At 39.2% G+C, this 17,681-nt stretch overlaps 1 protein-coding gene across 1 annotated transcript in view; it reads left to right on the top strand.

The window, feature by feature from the left end:
- Positions 1-17,681, top strand: part of BCAS1 (brain enriched myelin associated protein 1) — a 100,813-nt gene that overhangs the window by 43,673 nt on the left and 39,459 nt on the right. Inside the window, exons 7-9 of the mRNA XM_050918240.1 lie at positions 9,291-9,431; positions 13,809-13,844; positions 14,206-14,421. Coding sequence (XP_050774197.1) covers positions 9,291-9,431; positions 13,809-13,844; positions 14,206-14,421 — 393 coding nt within the window. The remainder of the gene's footprint in view (positions 1-9,290; positions 9,432-13,808; positions 13,845-14,205; positions 14,422-17,681) is intronic.

Here is a 17,681-nt window from a genome sequence, read left to right as displayed (position 1 = left end):
GACAACACATTCTGCTCTTGCTGGAGCTGGGGGTCTAAACCAGATGCTATTCGTGGGAACATGCCCACAAGCGGTCTGATCGAACTCCCATTTTAGTCAGTGGGAAGACTTCCAGTGATTTCAGTGGGAGCAGACCTGGCACCTTCATTGGTCACAAGTATCTACACTAATAGCATGCTGTAGTTGGAGGGGCTGTACTATTCCTGTAAGTAGCTTAAACCTGCACCCTCCTCCTGGTTTGTGAGGTAAATTCTGTCCCCCTCCACCTCTGTATAATTCCCTCTTTGAATCAAGCATTAGAGGACATGGGGAAGTGAGAGTCAGTTTCTCCATGATGATTTTAAAATAGGATAGAAAGAATGTCCAGACTCTTCTAATGTAATACAGCGTGCAGACTGCAGTCTCTCCTACAGTGACATTGCCTTTCCACTGCCTAGCAGCTCATGAAAATCAGCATAATCTACATAGGCACAGACTTTATTGGAGTTACACTCCTTTATACTAGTTGAAGATATGGCCCATTGTGCCAATTTCTACATCTAGAGTCTTGCTGGTGAAGGTAGAAGAGTTATTCTGGATTTACACTGGTGTAACAGAGCAAAAATTGGCCCATCAAATGGATGAGCTACAGTAATCGTTGTTATTGTAGCTCTGTGAAGCATTATTATGGTAGTAGTCTTATTATTGTGCAGATCTGAAACCTGGCATTGTCCAAAGTGTGTACATCTAATTTGTGAAGATTGCATATGTTCTGGAAGCTGTTTTTAAAAGCACAAATCATTCTAATAGAAACAAGTATGCCTTGAAGGACTGCTCTTGATCCCATTTTGAAATCAGTGTCAAAAATCCTAATGGCTTCATCAGTGGCAGAATTGGACCATCAGAATGTATAATGTAGCCTACAGGAAAACTGTTGACAGTGTGAATTAGACAGGAATTCCCGGTGAACCTGGTAATCAGTTCATATGACTATAATTAAATAACCTCCTATATTATTTTTATTAATTAGATTTTATCAAGTGCATTCAGAGAAATAGCATAAAGAGAATAAAACAGTTTAAAAAGTAGCATTGGACTTCTGTATATTCAGTAACAAAAAATAACTGTTAATGTATTTCTTCTTTTATACCAATTTCCTGCTATTCTTTATGTCCCTTTAATTCTTAACAACCAGCCAAATTTTGACAGTTTGGACATGTAATAGGTCATGCACACAATTACCTAACTTGTCCACACAACTCTGTCAACTGCCTCTAACTACCAGGGATGAAATTTTCAAAGGAGCCAACAGAAGTAACGCACCCCAAATCCAACTGAATTTCAATGAGATTTTGATACCTAGCTGTCTCAGGAGCCTCTTCAAATCCCAGCCTACATAGACAGTTGCATGCCTGACTTTGTGAAAACCAGCCTGATATTTCTGCAACATATGACTGTAGATACAGGCACACTGAAATTTGGAAACAAATATGCTGTTTGGGTTTGGTTTGCTAACACGCCTGTAAAAGTAAACATGTCCGGGTGCCTCTAGCAGGATATGAAAATCAGCCTTTGTGCACAATATACAGAGATTGCTGGGAGTGCTTTCTACAAAGAACACATTTTTACTTCCAATAATCTTTTTTCCAGAATTAACACCGTGACTAAGCATTTAGATTGGCAAGACAAATAAATCCTCACTTCTGGTGAGAAATCACATTTTCACCCAATTTAAGAACAAAATAAAATAAAAAGAAGATGTGTTTGTGTGTTTGTTTTGTTTTGCACTAAATTTTATTTCCCCCTCTCCTCCCATTTCAAAATCAGTTTAGTAGGAAAAGAGCGAGGAACAAATAATGAATTTCTGATAGCGATGAATTCATAATCAATGATTTTGCTCAAAACAGGAATTATGCCACTTTCACCATATTAAAAACTCTGTCAGCAAACAGGAGTACTAAAATTTGACGCTAGTTCTAGTTAGGGCTTGGTCCTCCCCTTAGTTAAATCAATGGGAGTTTTACTATCAACTTCGGTGGGAGCAGGAGCAGGCTTTTCTTCATGAATACAACAGGGAACAGTTTTTATAGTTGCAACCACTTTGTTCACAGAATAAGTTCTCTCTAAGTATGTGTCTTCACTGCAGAGTTAGCCCATACTCTTACCTGCGTGTTGCCCCTAATTCCACTCGTGACCTCACCCAACTTCGGTTGTGCTTTCAACCCAAACTAGCTGGCACAGCTGGTACTACAGGTTAGAGTCCAGGTTCCACTTCATCTCGAACTTGTAACCCACCTACTTTGCAGTGAGGATGCATTTGAGTTCTGATAGTCCTCCAGGGTCTTCCCACAATCCCCCCCCGGACAAACAGATTCTCCCACAATTCACTAGGAAGGAATCATAGAGCATCTCTTCTTACTGCAGCACAAGAACCATGGGATATGCCCCCAGAAGTCTTAGTGACACACAACTGTGTGCAGCACAGTGATGACAAAGTAACTTGGATCATAGAATCATAGAAGATTAGAGTTGAAAGAGACCTCAGGAAGTCATCTAGTCCAACCCTCTGCTCAAAGCAGGACCAACCGCAACTAACTTATCCCAGCCAGGACTTTGTCAAGCTGGGCCTTAAAAACCTCTAAGGATGGGGATTCCATCCCTAGGTAACCCATTCCAGTGCTTCACCACTCTCATAGTGAAATAGTGTTTCCTAATATCCAACCTAGACCTCCCCCGCTGCAACTTGAGACCACTGCTCCTTGTTCTGTCATCTGTCACCACTGAGAACAATCTATCTCCATCCCCTTTGGAACCCCCTTTCAGGTAGTTGAAAGCAGCTATCAAAACCCTCCTCACTGTTCTCTGCTGCAGACTACATAATCCCAGTTCCCTCAACCTCTTCTCATAAATCATGTGTCCCAGCCCCTAATCATTTTTGTTGCCCTCTGCTGGACTCTCTCCAATTTGTCCACATCCCTTCTGTAGTGGGGGGCCCAAAACTGGACGCAGTACTCCAAGTGTGGCCTCACCAGTGCTGAATAGCGGGGAATAATCACTTTCCTCGATCTGCTGGCAGTGCTCCTACTAATGCAGCCCAATATGCTGTTAGCCTTTTTGGCAACAAGGGCACACCGTTGCCTAATATCCAGCCTCTCGTCCATTGTAATCCCCAGGTCCTTTTCTGCAGAACTGCCACTTAGCCAGTTGGTCCGCAGCCTATAGCAGTGTCTGGGATTCTTCCATCCTATGTGCAAGATGCTGCACCTGTCCTTGTTGAGCCTCATCAGATTTCTTTTGGCCCAATCCTCCAATTTGTCTAGGTCACTCTGGAGCCTATCCCTACCCTCCAGTGTATCTACCTCTCCCCCTATCTTAGTGTCATCTGCGAATTTGCTGAGGCTGCAATCCATCCCATCATCTAGATCATTAATTAAGATGTTGAACAAAACTAGCCTCTAGACCAACCCCGGGGCACTCTGGTTGATACTGGCTACCAACTAGACATAGAGCCATTGAACACTACTCATTGAGCCTGATGATCTAGCCAGCTTTCTATCCACCTTATAGTCCATTCATCCAATCCATACTTTTTTAACTTGCTGGCAAGAATATTGTGGGAGATCGTATCAGGAGCTTTGCTAAAGTCAAGGTATAGCATATCCACCGCTTTTCCCATATCCACAGAACCAGTCATCTCATCATAGAAGGCAATCAGGTTGGTCAGGCATGACTTGCCCTTGGTGAATCCATGTTGACTGTTCCTGATCACCTTCCTCTTCTGTTGAGTTGAATCACACTGTCATAGGATTAGCTGTTTTTTTACAAGTTGTTATTGGCCAAAGTTATCCACTTGACTGGAACAAATCTGCCTTCAACTGAACCATCTATTCAACCCTATTCAACCCTTCACAGTATTCCTGGACTTGTCCCATTATATTCAACCATTTAGTAGAGTGATGGGAATATCAAGAGCACTGCAGAACAGAAAAAGGTAAAGAAGAACTGGTCATTGTTAATCTTAATAGCAAACTCAACTATCATATAACAAAAGATCCAAGAAATAGGATGCAACAGTTAGGGGCAACTACACATCAAGGAAAGATCTAGGTGTCAGGATGATATCTAATTCTATGTCAGCTTCAGAGCTTCCTGCAAAATACTTCATATTATCCTGCATGATCCAGTGAACAATAGTGTCTTTCATTTAATTGATGGCACTGTAGGCCAAACAATATTTATTGCTTTGGGACCTGGATCACTCAGTGTTCTTGTGGTTTCTATAAGTCAGTCAACTCTGATTGGTCAAAAGCCTGTGATCAGTTGGTAGTTTTCATTTTGGATTTGATTGGTCTAATCTGGCATGTTCATACTTTTGAATGTGTTAGGCCTGATTTTGACTTCATTTGTGTAAATATAAATATAAATCAGGAGTACCTTGTTTGCAATAAATTAAGTTACAGTGGGATAAGAGATCAGAATTAAGCCCAAGACATTTGCAAATAGCAAAGAAAACAAATGTAGATTTAAATAAATATATTCAATAAAAAAATAAAATGTAAATAAAATAAAACATTTTACCATCCCACCTAAAATGAGATTATCACAATGGTCCCTTCTGGCTTTATAATGTATAAAGAGCATGTATAATACACTGCACGTTTTTACTGAACACCACTTTACTTTCATACATTTATAAAATGGTTGAATTTTCTAAGAGGTGGATAAAGGAGAAATCTTAACTGGTGTTACCTGTGAACTCTATAGAGTATTGGCATTAATGTTATTACATTAATGGGGTTAATTGGGTTCAGGAATAGAATTGGCCAAAAAGTTGTATGTATGTGTTTTTTTTGTCTTTCAGATAATAATTATTAATGCATTAGCTGCTTTCTTAAGCCCTGCAGAACTATTTACAACTGCTCTCTTTAGTTCAGCTACCCCCAACTCGGGAATGATTGCACGGACAAAAGAATGGAATCCTGTTTGTCTGACAACTAAGGGATTGGGGCCATGACTATAAATCAGTTAGGTATACCAGGTAGTCTAATTTCCCAGATGTCTTGGTGAATAATCCAGTCCCACATGCATCCTCTCCATGGACCCGTCAGGATTCGGTATGTGGAAGCGCACACCCCCCTAACTGGTCCAAATGCTTGGAAGGAGCACTGTGGATGTCCACACTTCCACTCAGAAAGTGTCCAAATATGTCTTCATGACCACAGATCAGATGGTACTCCTGATGTGTCTGTAAGGGCAGTGGGCCAAGTCTGGTGCTCAAGATCACTCCGAATGGCCATCAGCTGGTCATTCAGGAAATCCTGAATTTCTAAACATACTAGATTCCACTGCAATGCCTTCCCAGCCTCAGTGATATTCAATGCCATCTCTGTTAGTAACTTCTGGGTCATAGAACTACGGGTGGAAATAACATGTAACTCACCATCTCTAGCCTGTACTTGGGTTAGCTGAGCTCCAGAAATAAGGCTAGTGGCCTTTTCTAGTTGGCCCGATTTCTTATCATGTTCTTGGCTTTTAATAATATTCCAAATGGCTGCTGCGCTATTGGCCCCATCCCATAGGGATCCGATCAGGTCCCTCTTCTTCCAGAGGAAATAACCCAGGCCCTCTGTTGTGCTAATTTAATGGCAGCCCCTAGTGTTGTATTAATCACAGTCCATTGATATCCTAATACATATCTTTTTGGTGTATTTTGGTGTAGTACTATATTACATCTGTTGGTTGTATACCTTTAACTAATCTTAGGTACTTTCAAGAGGCATTGACATTAATAGCCTAGGAGAGGGTGTATTACAGAGTAACAGGGGAGATGGCAGGGGCAACAAAGGGCCTGTGGTACCTGTCATTTTAAATCCAATTAGGGAGAGCAATACATACTGAAGGATTTATCCAGAACACAGGGCGCAGCCTGTAGAACAAACCCCAAAATCCAATTAATATCACAATCCCAAGCATGGGTCCCACAATTTTTTTTTTGCCAGTGTATAATTCTTTGTTTCTTCACCAGGGTCAGTTTTTAATGTCCTTTCTAGTCAGGAATCCCTGGACTTTGGCAATTTTAGTGGAGTGAGTGTTTCTTCTTCTTTCCCGAAACAGTCGTGGTTCAGCATCCTACAGGGAAGAGGTTACCAGCACACTACCCTGCAATGGTTTTGATTCTTCTAGAAAAATTTAAAGGCACAGTAGATCTGTCAATGGACAAGGGAGAGGTTACTAGCACTTCACCTTGTACTTTTTCCCTGCTGTCCAGAAGGCACAGTGGAGCTAGAAGGAGAAATAGGCTAATCATCAGTAGGAGAATTCTCCCGATGTGGAGGGGTCTTTTTGCAGTGAGAATCATGGGTCCAAGCAGTCAGTCTTTGGCACTTCACAGCGGTGTTGGTAGTTAGCAGGACTTTCCAGCGTGGAGCCAGAGCAGTCTTTCATTGGTGGACCTTTACATTGATCCAGTCTCCTGATTCCAAGGAGTGGCAGGGCTGCTAGGGTCTTTGGATAGCGCTTCTTTACCTGTGAGAAAAGAAACCTAACACATTTCATTAGTGCCTGGCAGTGTTTTGCAGATCTCATAGCTGCTTGGGCACATTCAAGCCCCCCTTCCCCTTTTCTTGGTTATTAGCCAAGTCTTAGCTGTGAGCAGTGTCCTTGAATGGAGCCAGTGTCTTATCTTCAGTCTGCTAGCTATTATTTTTTTTCTTTCCAGTTAACTTATTCTGTTCTTTTTTCCTTCTTCCTTTTTGGCTTCTTTTAACCTACAAAGGAAACTTTCACTCTTCACTCATACACCTTTTCCCAACAACGAACACATAAACATTGCCATTATACAGTACATTAGTCTTATTATTTAATGTATGCCACATATACCCTTCCACTAAAATAACTTTATTATAGAGCTTTGGAGCAACAAGCCAGGACAAGCACACCCACTTTGAGGAGTTTATTCAGTACAACCTTTAGTCCAATAGCTTCCCACCATCCCCAGCCCTCTGGCTAGAAATCTGAGGTAACCAGAAGGATCCCATGTACAATATGGGGAGTGGGTTAACCTTTCATGTCCTTGCTCCCAAAAACTGTTGGTATGCAAACTTTAATAACAATTTTTTAATTAAAAGATTTGGCCAATGAAGTTCCTTTTTTTTTTTTCACTTAAGCAAATATGTTAGACTTAGGTATATCACATTTTCCTGATTTATCCAAACACTTTGTATTAAGAATGCTGCTGTTATTTTTCATGCTGTATCTGTTAATCACACCTTTAATCTTAAGGACCTTCTCCCAGACCTTGGGTCATGGTTTACTGGCCATTTCCGTTCAATTGTTAAATGGATTATTTTCTGTCTGTTCTTCCCATGTATTGTTTGAATAGTAATACAATGCGCAAAATGTCTGCATAATGCTGTAACCAAAGGTTCTGCTGTCCGTAAGACAACTCAGTACCTGTCTCTTCAGCTTGATCGTAAATTACGTAACGGGCCTGGCAATCTGGGCTTGCCAGGCCTGAAGGGGGGATTGTGAAAGCTGGCTGATCCCCCTTAATAGATTACAAGCGGCCAGTAGGTGGGAGGGGTGAGTACTGCTCATGGACACAGTAGCCTGAACTTTTTCACTATCTCTTTTCCTCTGCCTCAAAGCAGGAAGATCCTGCTCCAAACCAGTCAGTACTACCCAGATAAGGGGAACATGAAATTTTACACTTACCAATCAAGTATTAACACGCAAGGGTCTTTGTCTGAATGTGTATAAAAGGTTCGTGAAATTTGTGTAAGACAGAGTCTTTTGTATCAAGGTACAGGCTCTCCTTTTTCTGCAGAATAAAGCATTTTCCTTATCCCTGTCAGGCTGTTAATTGGCTCTCAGCTAGACAGACCTGATATTTCGGTAACATATGGTTTGCAAAAACATGCTACTCTCTATTTTTAATGAATAAATTCAAGAATTTTTTTTCATGAAAACCTCCCCTGAAAAACTTAGTCTGAGAGGATTTCCCTGCCACCACCACCACATTCTCTCTCTTCCTCTTCCCTTCCCATATCACCTCTTATTATTTTGCCACTGAGAAAGATTGGGGTGGAGGGATTAAAAACTTGGAAATAAATCACAAATTTGGGCTTGTTTTTTTTCCCTTTTAAAAATAGGAAAATGTCAACAACATCCAAAATACTGAAGAAAGTTTTCAGCTTTGAAAAAAGCCATTTTTTATCTAAGAATTCCAAATGAAAACTTTCATGCAGCTCCACTCAAGAGGTTTTCCCAGACAGGTTAGCTATTTTAACAGACCAGCCTTCCTCAGACAGTCAATGTTTTGTAAGTGGTTTTGCTCTGGAAATTCCAGATGTTTGAAGCCATACTTCTAGCTCTGGTATCATAGAGTAGGATACTCCTGATTCATTCTCAGATTGGAAGATCATTTCCAGAAGCAATGTCCTCTTAAGGGAATATACAATGGAGTGACTTTAAAATGTTTACTTCCTGATTTAAGAATGTTAGTACCTGCCCACTTCCTAATTTTCTCTGATTTTTTTCAACATGGCTGGTAGATATTTGCATAAGTGTTTTACACATTTCCATATATCTCAGAATGTTTTGCACGTGCATTTTACATTAATGCAAGATTAATACATCTTTATTATTTATACATATTATTCAGAAACCTTTTTTATATTATCAGCAGTACATCATTAGAAAAATCCTAAATAATAAAGATAAACCCTGACCCTGCAAAGATTTGCACACTCACTTAATTTTAAGTGCATGAATAATCCATCTGAACTCAAAGGGACTATTCATATGCTCAAAATAAACTACATGCTTTAAGCTTTGTAGAATTGCGGCCTTAGCATAATGATGAATTTGGGGCCAAATTCTGATCTCATTTATACTAGTTTAATCTGGAGTGAAATTAATCTTGGATTTAATTGGTGTAAATTAATTCAGACTTTGGCCCACTGGACTCAGATTAAACATTCACATACAAATTCATCTCTCATTTGTAACTCTGTTCAAATCACCTAAATTCCACTGAAGTAATAGAAGGAGGTTTGCCAAGTGATGACTGTCAAATTTTGCTACTGTTCACCTAAAACAAAGTCCATGGGAACTGAGAGATAACTCTTAAACAAAACATATAACATTCTTTTGGCATGTTATTGTCCAAGTGGATGAAATGAAATGTTTGGCTTTAATACACCACATGTAAGTGTTTTATTATGTATTAATTAATACTTAGTTATATATAATTAATAATGCATTAAAGGAAATGGAGTATGTAATAGACTATGAATGCTGTTGCACAAAAGGAATCCAAAGTGGAAAAGGGCCATGGTGGGCATCCCGCTCAGAAGACAGCAGCAGAATCCCAAGCTAAAGGAGCCAAGAAAAAGAAGTCAGAGAGTCCCAAGTTAGGACACAAAACATTTAGCAAACTCTTTAGGCATAAGGTCTGTATATGATTCTAGCAAAAGTGGAACCCTGAACAGTAACAGATGGCTCTTCTCGCAGGGTGAAGTATTAAAATGATTGGATTTAATATGGTGCAACTGAGATCGGAATCTGGTCAACCCTTAAATAATTTGAAAAATAATTACATGAGCATATACCTAAAACCTATGGGGAAAAAATGTTTTGCCACATGGAAAAACTTCCCTCATATACCATCTGTGAATTCAGGGTTCTGAAAGAATCCCTCTAATCCACTAAAACCTATGTTCTTTTATTATTGTAATAAGTCATTAACACTAACTAAACTTACAATGGCCATAACCAGAATACACAGAAGATTGGTACTGACAAACAATGAATTCTGGGGGGGGAGGGGCAGGGGGAAGATTTCTTTCAATGGGATACTAGCTCTAAGGGCCCAATCCAACTTCCACTGAAGACAATGAAAAAATTCCCATTGACTCAATTGGTCTATTCACATGCTTAAGTAAGGCATGTGCATAAATCCCTTGCTGAACGGGGGCCCATAACCCCAAACATGAATTCAGTAGAGCAGGTTCGAAAATGCGATATTTTTCCTCTGAAATGCTTGAATGTTCATTGTAAAACTGAAATATTTTTGGCTGAAAACTGAATTTTGTTTTTGGTTAAAAATATTTTTCATTTTTCCTAATGAAAACTTGAGAAAAACAGACACTTTCCCTTACAAAATTTCATGTAGCTGAAAATCCAGTTTTTCATAGGAAAAAGGAGGGTTGACAGAGAATTTTCAACCCAGTCGTAGTATTCAGTGTGTTAGATCTTAATTAAAGTTTTTATCTTAACAAGGACGATCAAGATTTATGTTGTGATGCACTGTGGCTGGGAGGCAAAGAACAGTAGCATTATATCCCAAAGAATGTAGAATCAGAAGTCTACACTAAGGGGAGGGGGTCGACCTAAGAGACACAACTTCAGTTACATGAATATCATAGTTGAAGGTGGCGTATCTTAGGTCAATTTACCTGGCTGTGAGGACAGCGGCGAGTTGACCGCTGCTGCTCCCCCGTCGACTCCGCTTCCGCCTCTCACCGCAGTGGAGTTCCGGAGTCGACGGTAGAGTGATCAGGGATCGATTTTATCACATCTACACTAGATGCGATAAATCGATCCACTCAGATGCCCACTTGGAATGTTTTGGGAGTAGGAGACTTTTATAATAAGTAGCTATGTTAAGGGTTAGAGGTGGGGAGGAACCCCTTCAAAACTAAAAAGAACATTTTTTTCTCCATTGTTCACTAAAAGTTCCATGTTCCTTCATTTTTTTCTAGTCTGGAAATGTTCAGTCTCATTAAATCTCATGGAAGGGATGACAGTCTTGCCGCTGCAGTTAAAACTATCGGGCATTGTCTAGACTAGGAAAATAGGTCATGTTTTGAAAACATGACATCTAGCATGTTTTAACTAACACATTTTTAAATAGTGTAGAGTATTTAATGCATTTAAAATAAGTTAGCTGGTCACAGTCTACCCCCTAGACCTCCCACTAGTGTCAAACATGACTAGCTAATATGTTTTTAAAAGGTATTTATAAATGCACACTTTTTATGTTGAATCTCACTCCTCCTTCTGTGGGGATTTTTTTATTGTGTTTTTCAAAGTGTGGGGGTGTTTTGTGTTTAAATATAAAAAAAATTACCACACTATAAAACCAGTGTAAGTAATATTGGGACTACAGCTTGTGACACTCTCCAATGAAAAAGGTAGAAAGTTCAAAGTTGAGGCTAAAACCATACCCCATTAGTTGTGGCAGAGGTCTCAAATCAGGACACTACCTTTTGTGCCACCACAGCAATGTCAGTCCTTTGTGTTGGTTTGCTTCAAAGTCTGAAATTACTGACATTAGTAACTTAACAATGGAGTGCCTCGTGTCTTAATTTCTGGTCCTATGACATGACAAACTGTAATTTAAATATGACACATCCTTTTAGGCAATTAGATAAAGTACTAATATATTTTAAATGATGGCTAATTGGTTTAATGAAATGTAACTGTGAACACTTCATTCTGAGAACACTTGGCTACTCGGAGTTTTTTGCATATAATAGTCTTGTTAGCTTCAGTAATAATCCTGAAGTATCCATCCTAACTGAAAGAGGATAGCAATGGTTGAGATTTTTTTTAAAAATCCATTGTTTCTCAGTGCTGTCACTTCTATGAATACTAACTTCTAGTCAAAATAAGCATATTTAAAAACAAGTTTCAAATGTTGCTTGTGAGCAGTAACTGGAAACATGTTAAGCCTGGTACCCTGGGATTTTGATAGCTTTGATGGGATTCTCCCAGCTGAATCCCTGTGCATCACTAATTTCAGATCCTGAGTGTATGTCGCTTTATGCTCAGATCTAGTTTTTAAATACAACTTGATTGATTTATGAAATTCCATCTGGGGTGGCGAGAAATAGTTAATTAACTTTCAGGCGCTACAGTTGAAGTCAGCTTCCAGCATTCAACCTGGAGTTCTGTAAATTACTATGGATCATTGGAACTAACCACAAAAGGGGAAGTTCATGTCTCCAGCAGAACACTCACACCTGTTCTTTCAAGAAATCTCTCAACAGCATGGCAGGGTGCCTAGAATTAGAGAAGCACAGAGCATTTGCCTATATTCTAGTTTATTGCTTCTCTTCCTTTTACAGAATCCAGAATTTCCTAATATAAGCTTCCCTATAATTTGGAGTGAGCAGCTCAAGGGTCATGATAACTGATTCCATGAAGTTTGGATCTGGTTGCATAAACTGCATGCTGCAAGGCTGCCAGTGTCACAATAAACCCAAAGATCACACTTGTCATGTGAACAAACTCCCAGATCAAAAAGCAAATCCCAGCCAAGACCACTGAGTTTTGCCTGATTTTTTACATAAAATTATAAATTGGCCCTGGTAGGGAACTCTGTAGGGAGGAAGGGTAGGGGCAATGGAATCAACCTCCAACCACCAGTGCTGCCTCTCGGTAGCCACAACACTGGTTTACAGACTGGAAATTCCTAGCCCCTGGGTCCACATAAGTGTGGACCTCCTGGATTCTTCCCTAGGCTGCCCCAATGGTCTGCTCTGTTGATCATATTCAGAGATGCTATATTCCAGGCACACTCCATGGCCTTTAGAGTGCAGAGATGCCCCACTGTGTGACCATTCTCTCTTCACCATCCCCTCCCCCAGCGTAGCTTTACTTCAAAACGCAGGTGCTTTAAAGGTGTGTGCAGACCTTCTGAACTTAAGTAAATGTTATTCTCTAAAGGTCTCAAGAATACAGAACATTTGCCTTCAGTACTGAATTAGGGCATACAGTGCTTTGCAAAACTCTGCAATAAGACCCGATGCTCGAACAATCATCACAACAACAAAAATCAACTGTCACTGTCCTTTGTAATGGGCATAACTCAAATATTACCCAGGCCTCAAAACAGAAATTAAAAACAAATATGACACACCTTATATAGCCCAAAATCCATCCTAGACAATTCTCTACATCAGCCATACATAGTATAATCAGATCCAGCTCCATTTAAAGGCCTGATTAAGCAATTATTGCAGCACTATTTGGAATATCTTATCTGCATTTTGCTACAAAATATAGACCGCAGTATAGCATTTATCACTCAACATTTCTTATCCCAGAAATTAAGACCCAGATTTTCAAAGACACCATTTTGCGAATAGTCCTCATCTGTAAACATAAACCAGGGTTTGTACACGTGCATTGAGGGTTGCATGTGCATATGCAGGCATACACACACACAAATGTGTGCCTTTGAAAAGCTATGTCTACTTTTTTTTTTAATTTGTTATGACTTATACTAGGAAATGAGTTGGAGATTTTTTTTTCTTGAAATTACAAGTCTGTGAAAATAAATGCACCAGAACTGGCCACAAAGCACCTGACATGCAACTACAGTGTTTCTAAAGATATAAATAACTGGGTGGGGAAAGGACACAAAATGCACCAAATAAAGGTGACTGGTGTACTAGTGGATGAGTTTGAGTTTGGTGATTTCCATAAAGTAAGTATGAAAGCCCAACGCCTTTTTGTAGCCAGCTCTACTCCAGTAAGGTAAAGCTGATGTAGTGTGTATCATAGTCTATTAAAGGGCAATTCCTGTAGGTCAGGCAAAAGGTTTATTGCTGGATCTGCTTAAACTACAGCTGCCTTGTTTCTTAAAATGGGTAGGTAGAAGCAGGGGCATCCAATTCAATTTCCATGGCAGCCGGAGTCTGGACTTTTGCACACACAAATATTCATTGAAAAGAAAATGATTAGAGATACAACCAATTCCTAAATTGTGAAGAATGGTATTGTTCAAAACAAATTTGCTTTTGTGTTTTGTTTCCCTTTAGTCCGCAAAAGAGGCCCAACAGACAACTAATACCCAAGTGAGTAGGTTTACTTATAATCATCCATATATGATGCTCTCATTTTTTAACTGTCACTGCCACATCCAGTCTGACACAATGTATGAATGTAACAGTTAACAGTCTTTGCAATGGATGGATTTCTACTTCATTTACATCTTCTTTGCCGTGAGTTCACTGCATTACTTAACTCTGAAGTGTATGGCAATGCAATTTGTATGAGTGATGCTGTACAAGTTGTGTTGCACCATGTTATATTTCTTGGGTAATTGTGGTTTATTGGGTCAAAGCTCTTGTCATGAGTGATGCTTGAGTGTGTTTTGAGTCTGTTTTCCTTACAAAGTTTTAATGATGCTGTAACAATTTTTCTGTATGTCTCTAGGGTGCTGAACAACAGCCTATCACCTCTGTCCATGTAAAATCTGAAAAAAATGCCCCTCCTGCTCAAGAATCACAGCCGACAAAGCAGAATGCAAAAGCCTCTGAACCTGCAGCTCAGCAGCAGGAAACAGCAGCAACTACTGAAGCCCCTAAAGATATGACTAAGGAGAAATCTGCACCTACTTCCACACCATTGAGCAAACTCTTCTGGAAAAAGGTATGTCTAGATTTCAGAATTGTTTCCTCTGCTCTCCACTTCCTCAGTTTTGGGAGATAAAATAACTGGACTCCTGATGAAAGAACCAAAGCCAAGAAGTTAAGCAGAGTCACATTTTTAAACAAGGTTGGTAAGTGTGAATGTCTGTGCAGTTACCACCATTGTGTATGTGCTTTGTGCAGTTGCATGTGCAAATGCCTATTGATGGTTATTTGCACATGTATTTACTTTACTAGTGTGTGGTTATTACTCTTCTGGAAAAGTCCTATATGATTTAATAAAGAGTAATAACTTTCTGTAGAATTTTTGAACTAACCCTATGAATAGGTGATATAAATCTCTATTAAATGATATAGATTGGTTTAAAAATCCTTTAGAGATTATATTATTCCTTAATAAATTCTATAGGTTTTTAGAGTAATTTCCTTAGAAGTCTATTTCTTTTTATAGGAATCACTTGATTTATTTGTTTAACTGTCTGAAAATCTGTCCCTCTCTGGGTCTGTTTCTTCTACTGGGTTTCAAACAAGAATGAACTTGCTTATACGTTTGTGGGTTCAGATTGACCGCTTGGGAGCCCTTAGTTAAAACAATATATTTGATAGAAACTAGCAGGAATTATGAAAATTAAACTGCAATTTCTATGGTTCTTTGTGATACATATACAAAAGGCTGAGCCCTTTCTAATTTTATTTACCAGAGGAACTGCACTAAACTATACTGAATCATAGTATTGTGAGTAACTGCCCTCCTGAGCTACTATTCAGATTTAGATGCCAAAAATGAAATGCATGAGCTTCTTTGTCTATAATTTCTGTGCTGGACAGAGGAATTGGAGACATAATTTGTGTATGCCACTAACACTGAACATTTATGGTGCTTACTAGTTCACAGATGAAGCAAGCATGATTTGCTTGTCTCATTTCACATCCAAGGCAGTTTAAAACAGTTGTCTGGGTATATTATTTTGCTGTGGCATTGGATGAATCAGGTATTTGTAATAAAAGGAATCCTGTAAAGTGAGAAAAGAGATATCTGAGAGCTTTCATGTTGTTATGGAAGCCATATCCACTTTCTGAACATATTTGGCTCAGCTGAGATGCATACTGAGCCTCAAGATGGGATAAGAAGAGAAACAGCTGAAGACAAAGGGACAAATCCATTATGTTGTGAATCCATTGACATCAATGGGAGTTGTACCAGAAATTCACTTCGTCCAAGTTGTCAATTTTTAATAAATAAGTAACCTAGTCTACTGTGTAAGAGGAAAGAAGGGAAATGGAGATCTGTCCCTGAACATTAACTCTCATTGAAGATTTATGGGCCAAAATTCCATTAGGACTAATAAATGAGATTCTGCAAAGCCTCTGCAGTAGGGGAGTCCCACTAAAGTCTTCTCCTGAGGGCTTCAATTGGACTCAAGTAGTGCAGAGGCCTTCTGCACTGTGGTGAGTTCCATCCAGTGTGAATATCAGCTTCCCTCACACACCACAACCCCGCCCAAATATGTCACTCCCAGGCAATTCCCTCCATTTTTTTTCTTTTTTTTAACCTCTGTCAATCTGAAGGGAGACTGAAGGGGTTTAAAGACATCTCAAGATCCTTTCTGGCATGTGGGACATCTTTGAGCCCACAAAAAGGGCTTGACCATCCTACTTAATGTTCCTTGTGGCCCTCAAAATTTGAAACAAAAATAAACACTATTATTGCAAGACAAGAGTCCCCCAGGTGCTCTGGCTCCATCTCCAGCTTTGGGTTTATGATGTTCCTCATCATCCAAATGGTTTTGGGTGATCAGAGTGGAAATTTGCCCCAGTAGTGGACAGGGACTAGAGAGATCTCTGCATATCTCTGTGCAGACCTAACATAGACTGCAGCAGATATGGGTGACCATCAGAACTTTGAGTATAGATGGGCCTTCACCAAATGTCTGACTCTGAAGACCCCTGAACTTTTCAGGTCTTTGAAACCTGGACCCAAATTTTGCTGCATGGGTCCATTTCTGCCTAATTTTGAACTATCCAAACTTCCTGATTCTGCAAACTTTGGCTGGAAGGCTTATGAGAAACAAGATTTGTTGTGAGATTTCTGGTCTTTCCTGCTTCCAGATGGGATAGAAATATCATGAGCTAACAGGAGCCAAATAAAGGGATAATGAAAAATAAGAGAAATTGGGGAAATTGCCCAACTTTTACAAAGCTCAGAACAATTCTGTTTTGAATTTTGTCTGAAAGCCCTGTCTTGTTTTTTATTTAATCCAAACCAGTGTTTGTCTAGCTTTAGAAGTCTCTTGACTTTTCTCAGACAAGTTGAAAAATATTTGCATTGTTAGCTGAACAGGTGTTATTTTTAAATGTTTTATTTTCTCTGTAGGAAACAAGACATATTGTAATTACTTCATAATAAAATTCCTAGCTTGGCTTTAATGATTGAATTAATGCATTGCACCAGTCTACAACTCCCTGTGGGATGTTCATGTTAATTCATGTTCCCTCTCTCGCTCTCATTGTAATGTAGCTGATTTAAAAATATATGAAAATATATCTTTTGTCTCCATTAATGAACTAGTTGTTGTCAAAGAAAGGTTGATTGTCATGGAAGAATTATTTTATCTTATCTCATACATGGCAGGCATTAAATTAGGCTAATTAAAAATATGAACTAGGTTTTCAGCTGGTTTGAATTAATTCTTCATTGATTCCAGTGGAATGATGATAAATTACATCACCTAGGCTTCTGACGCTATATTATGTTAATTTAAAATAATCTTTGGACCCAGTTCTTCTCCCACAGACACTGTTTTACAGTCATTGAAGTTTATCTTGTTTACAGGGGTATAAACCAGTGGGAAATTTAGGCTCTTTGTCTTTTGAAAATCTTACTCTTCTCTCTGTTTGAGAAATGAGTACTGTAGGTCAAATCCGAACCTTACATTGGTGCAAACTCCATAATAACGCCATTGATTGGACCAGGGGGAACTGAATTCAATGGAGTTACGAGAGAAATAAATGGATGTAGTTGAGAACAGAATTTGGCCTTTATATTTGGTTGGTTTTTTAAAAAAATTTTTACCTGTTTGGTTTGAATGATTATCCCTTACCAGCAAAAAATTTGTGTCACTTCTTTAGGTTTTCTTGATAGAGGAAGATATTCTATTTCCTTTAACCAGGAATCTTGGTGACCTAATCAGCTGAGGCCAAAGAAATGCATAACTGCATAAAATGATTAGCCTCATAGGTTAGCCTGAAATTCAAGTTGCT

The sequence above is a fragment of the Gopherus flavomarginatus genome, chromosome 11 (genome assembly GCF_025201925.1).
Source record: "Gopherus flavomarginatus isolate rGopFla2 chromosome 11, rGopFla2.mat.asm, whole genome shotgun sequence".
NCBI lineage: Eukaryota > Metazoa > Chordata > Testudines > Testudinidae > Gopherus > Gopherus flavomarginatus.
Note: the sequence above shows the minus strand (reverse complement) of the source record. Positions and strands in the feature narration are given on the sequence as shown.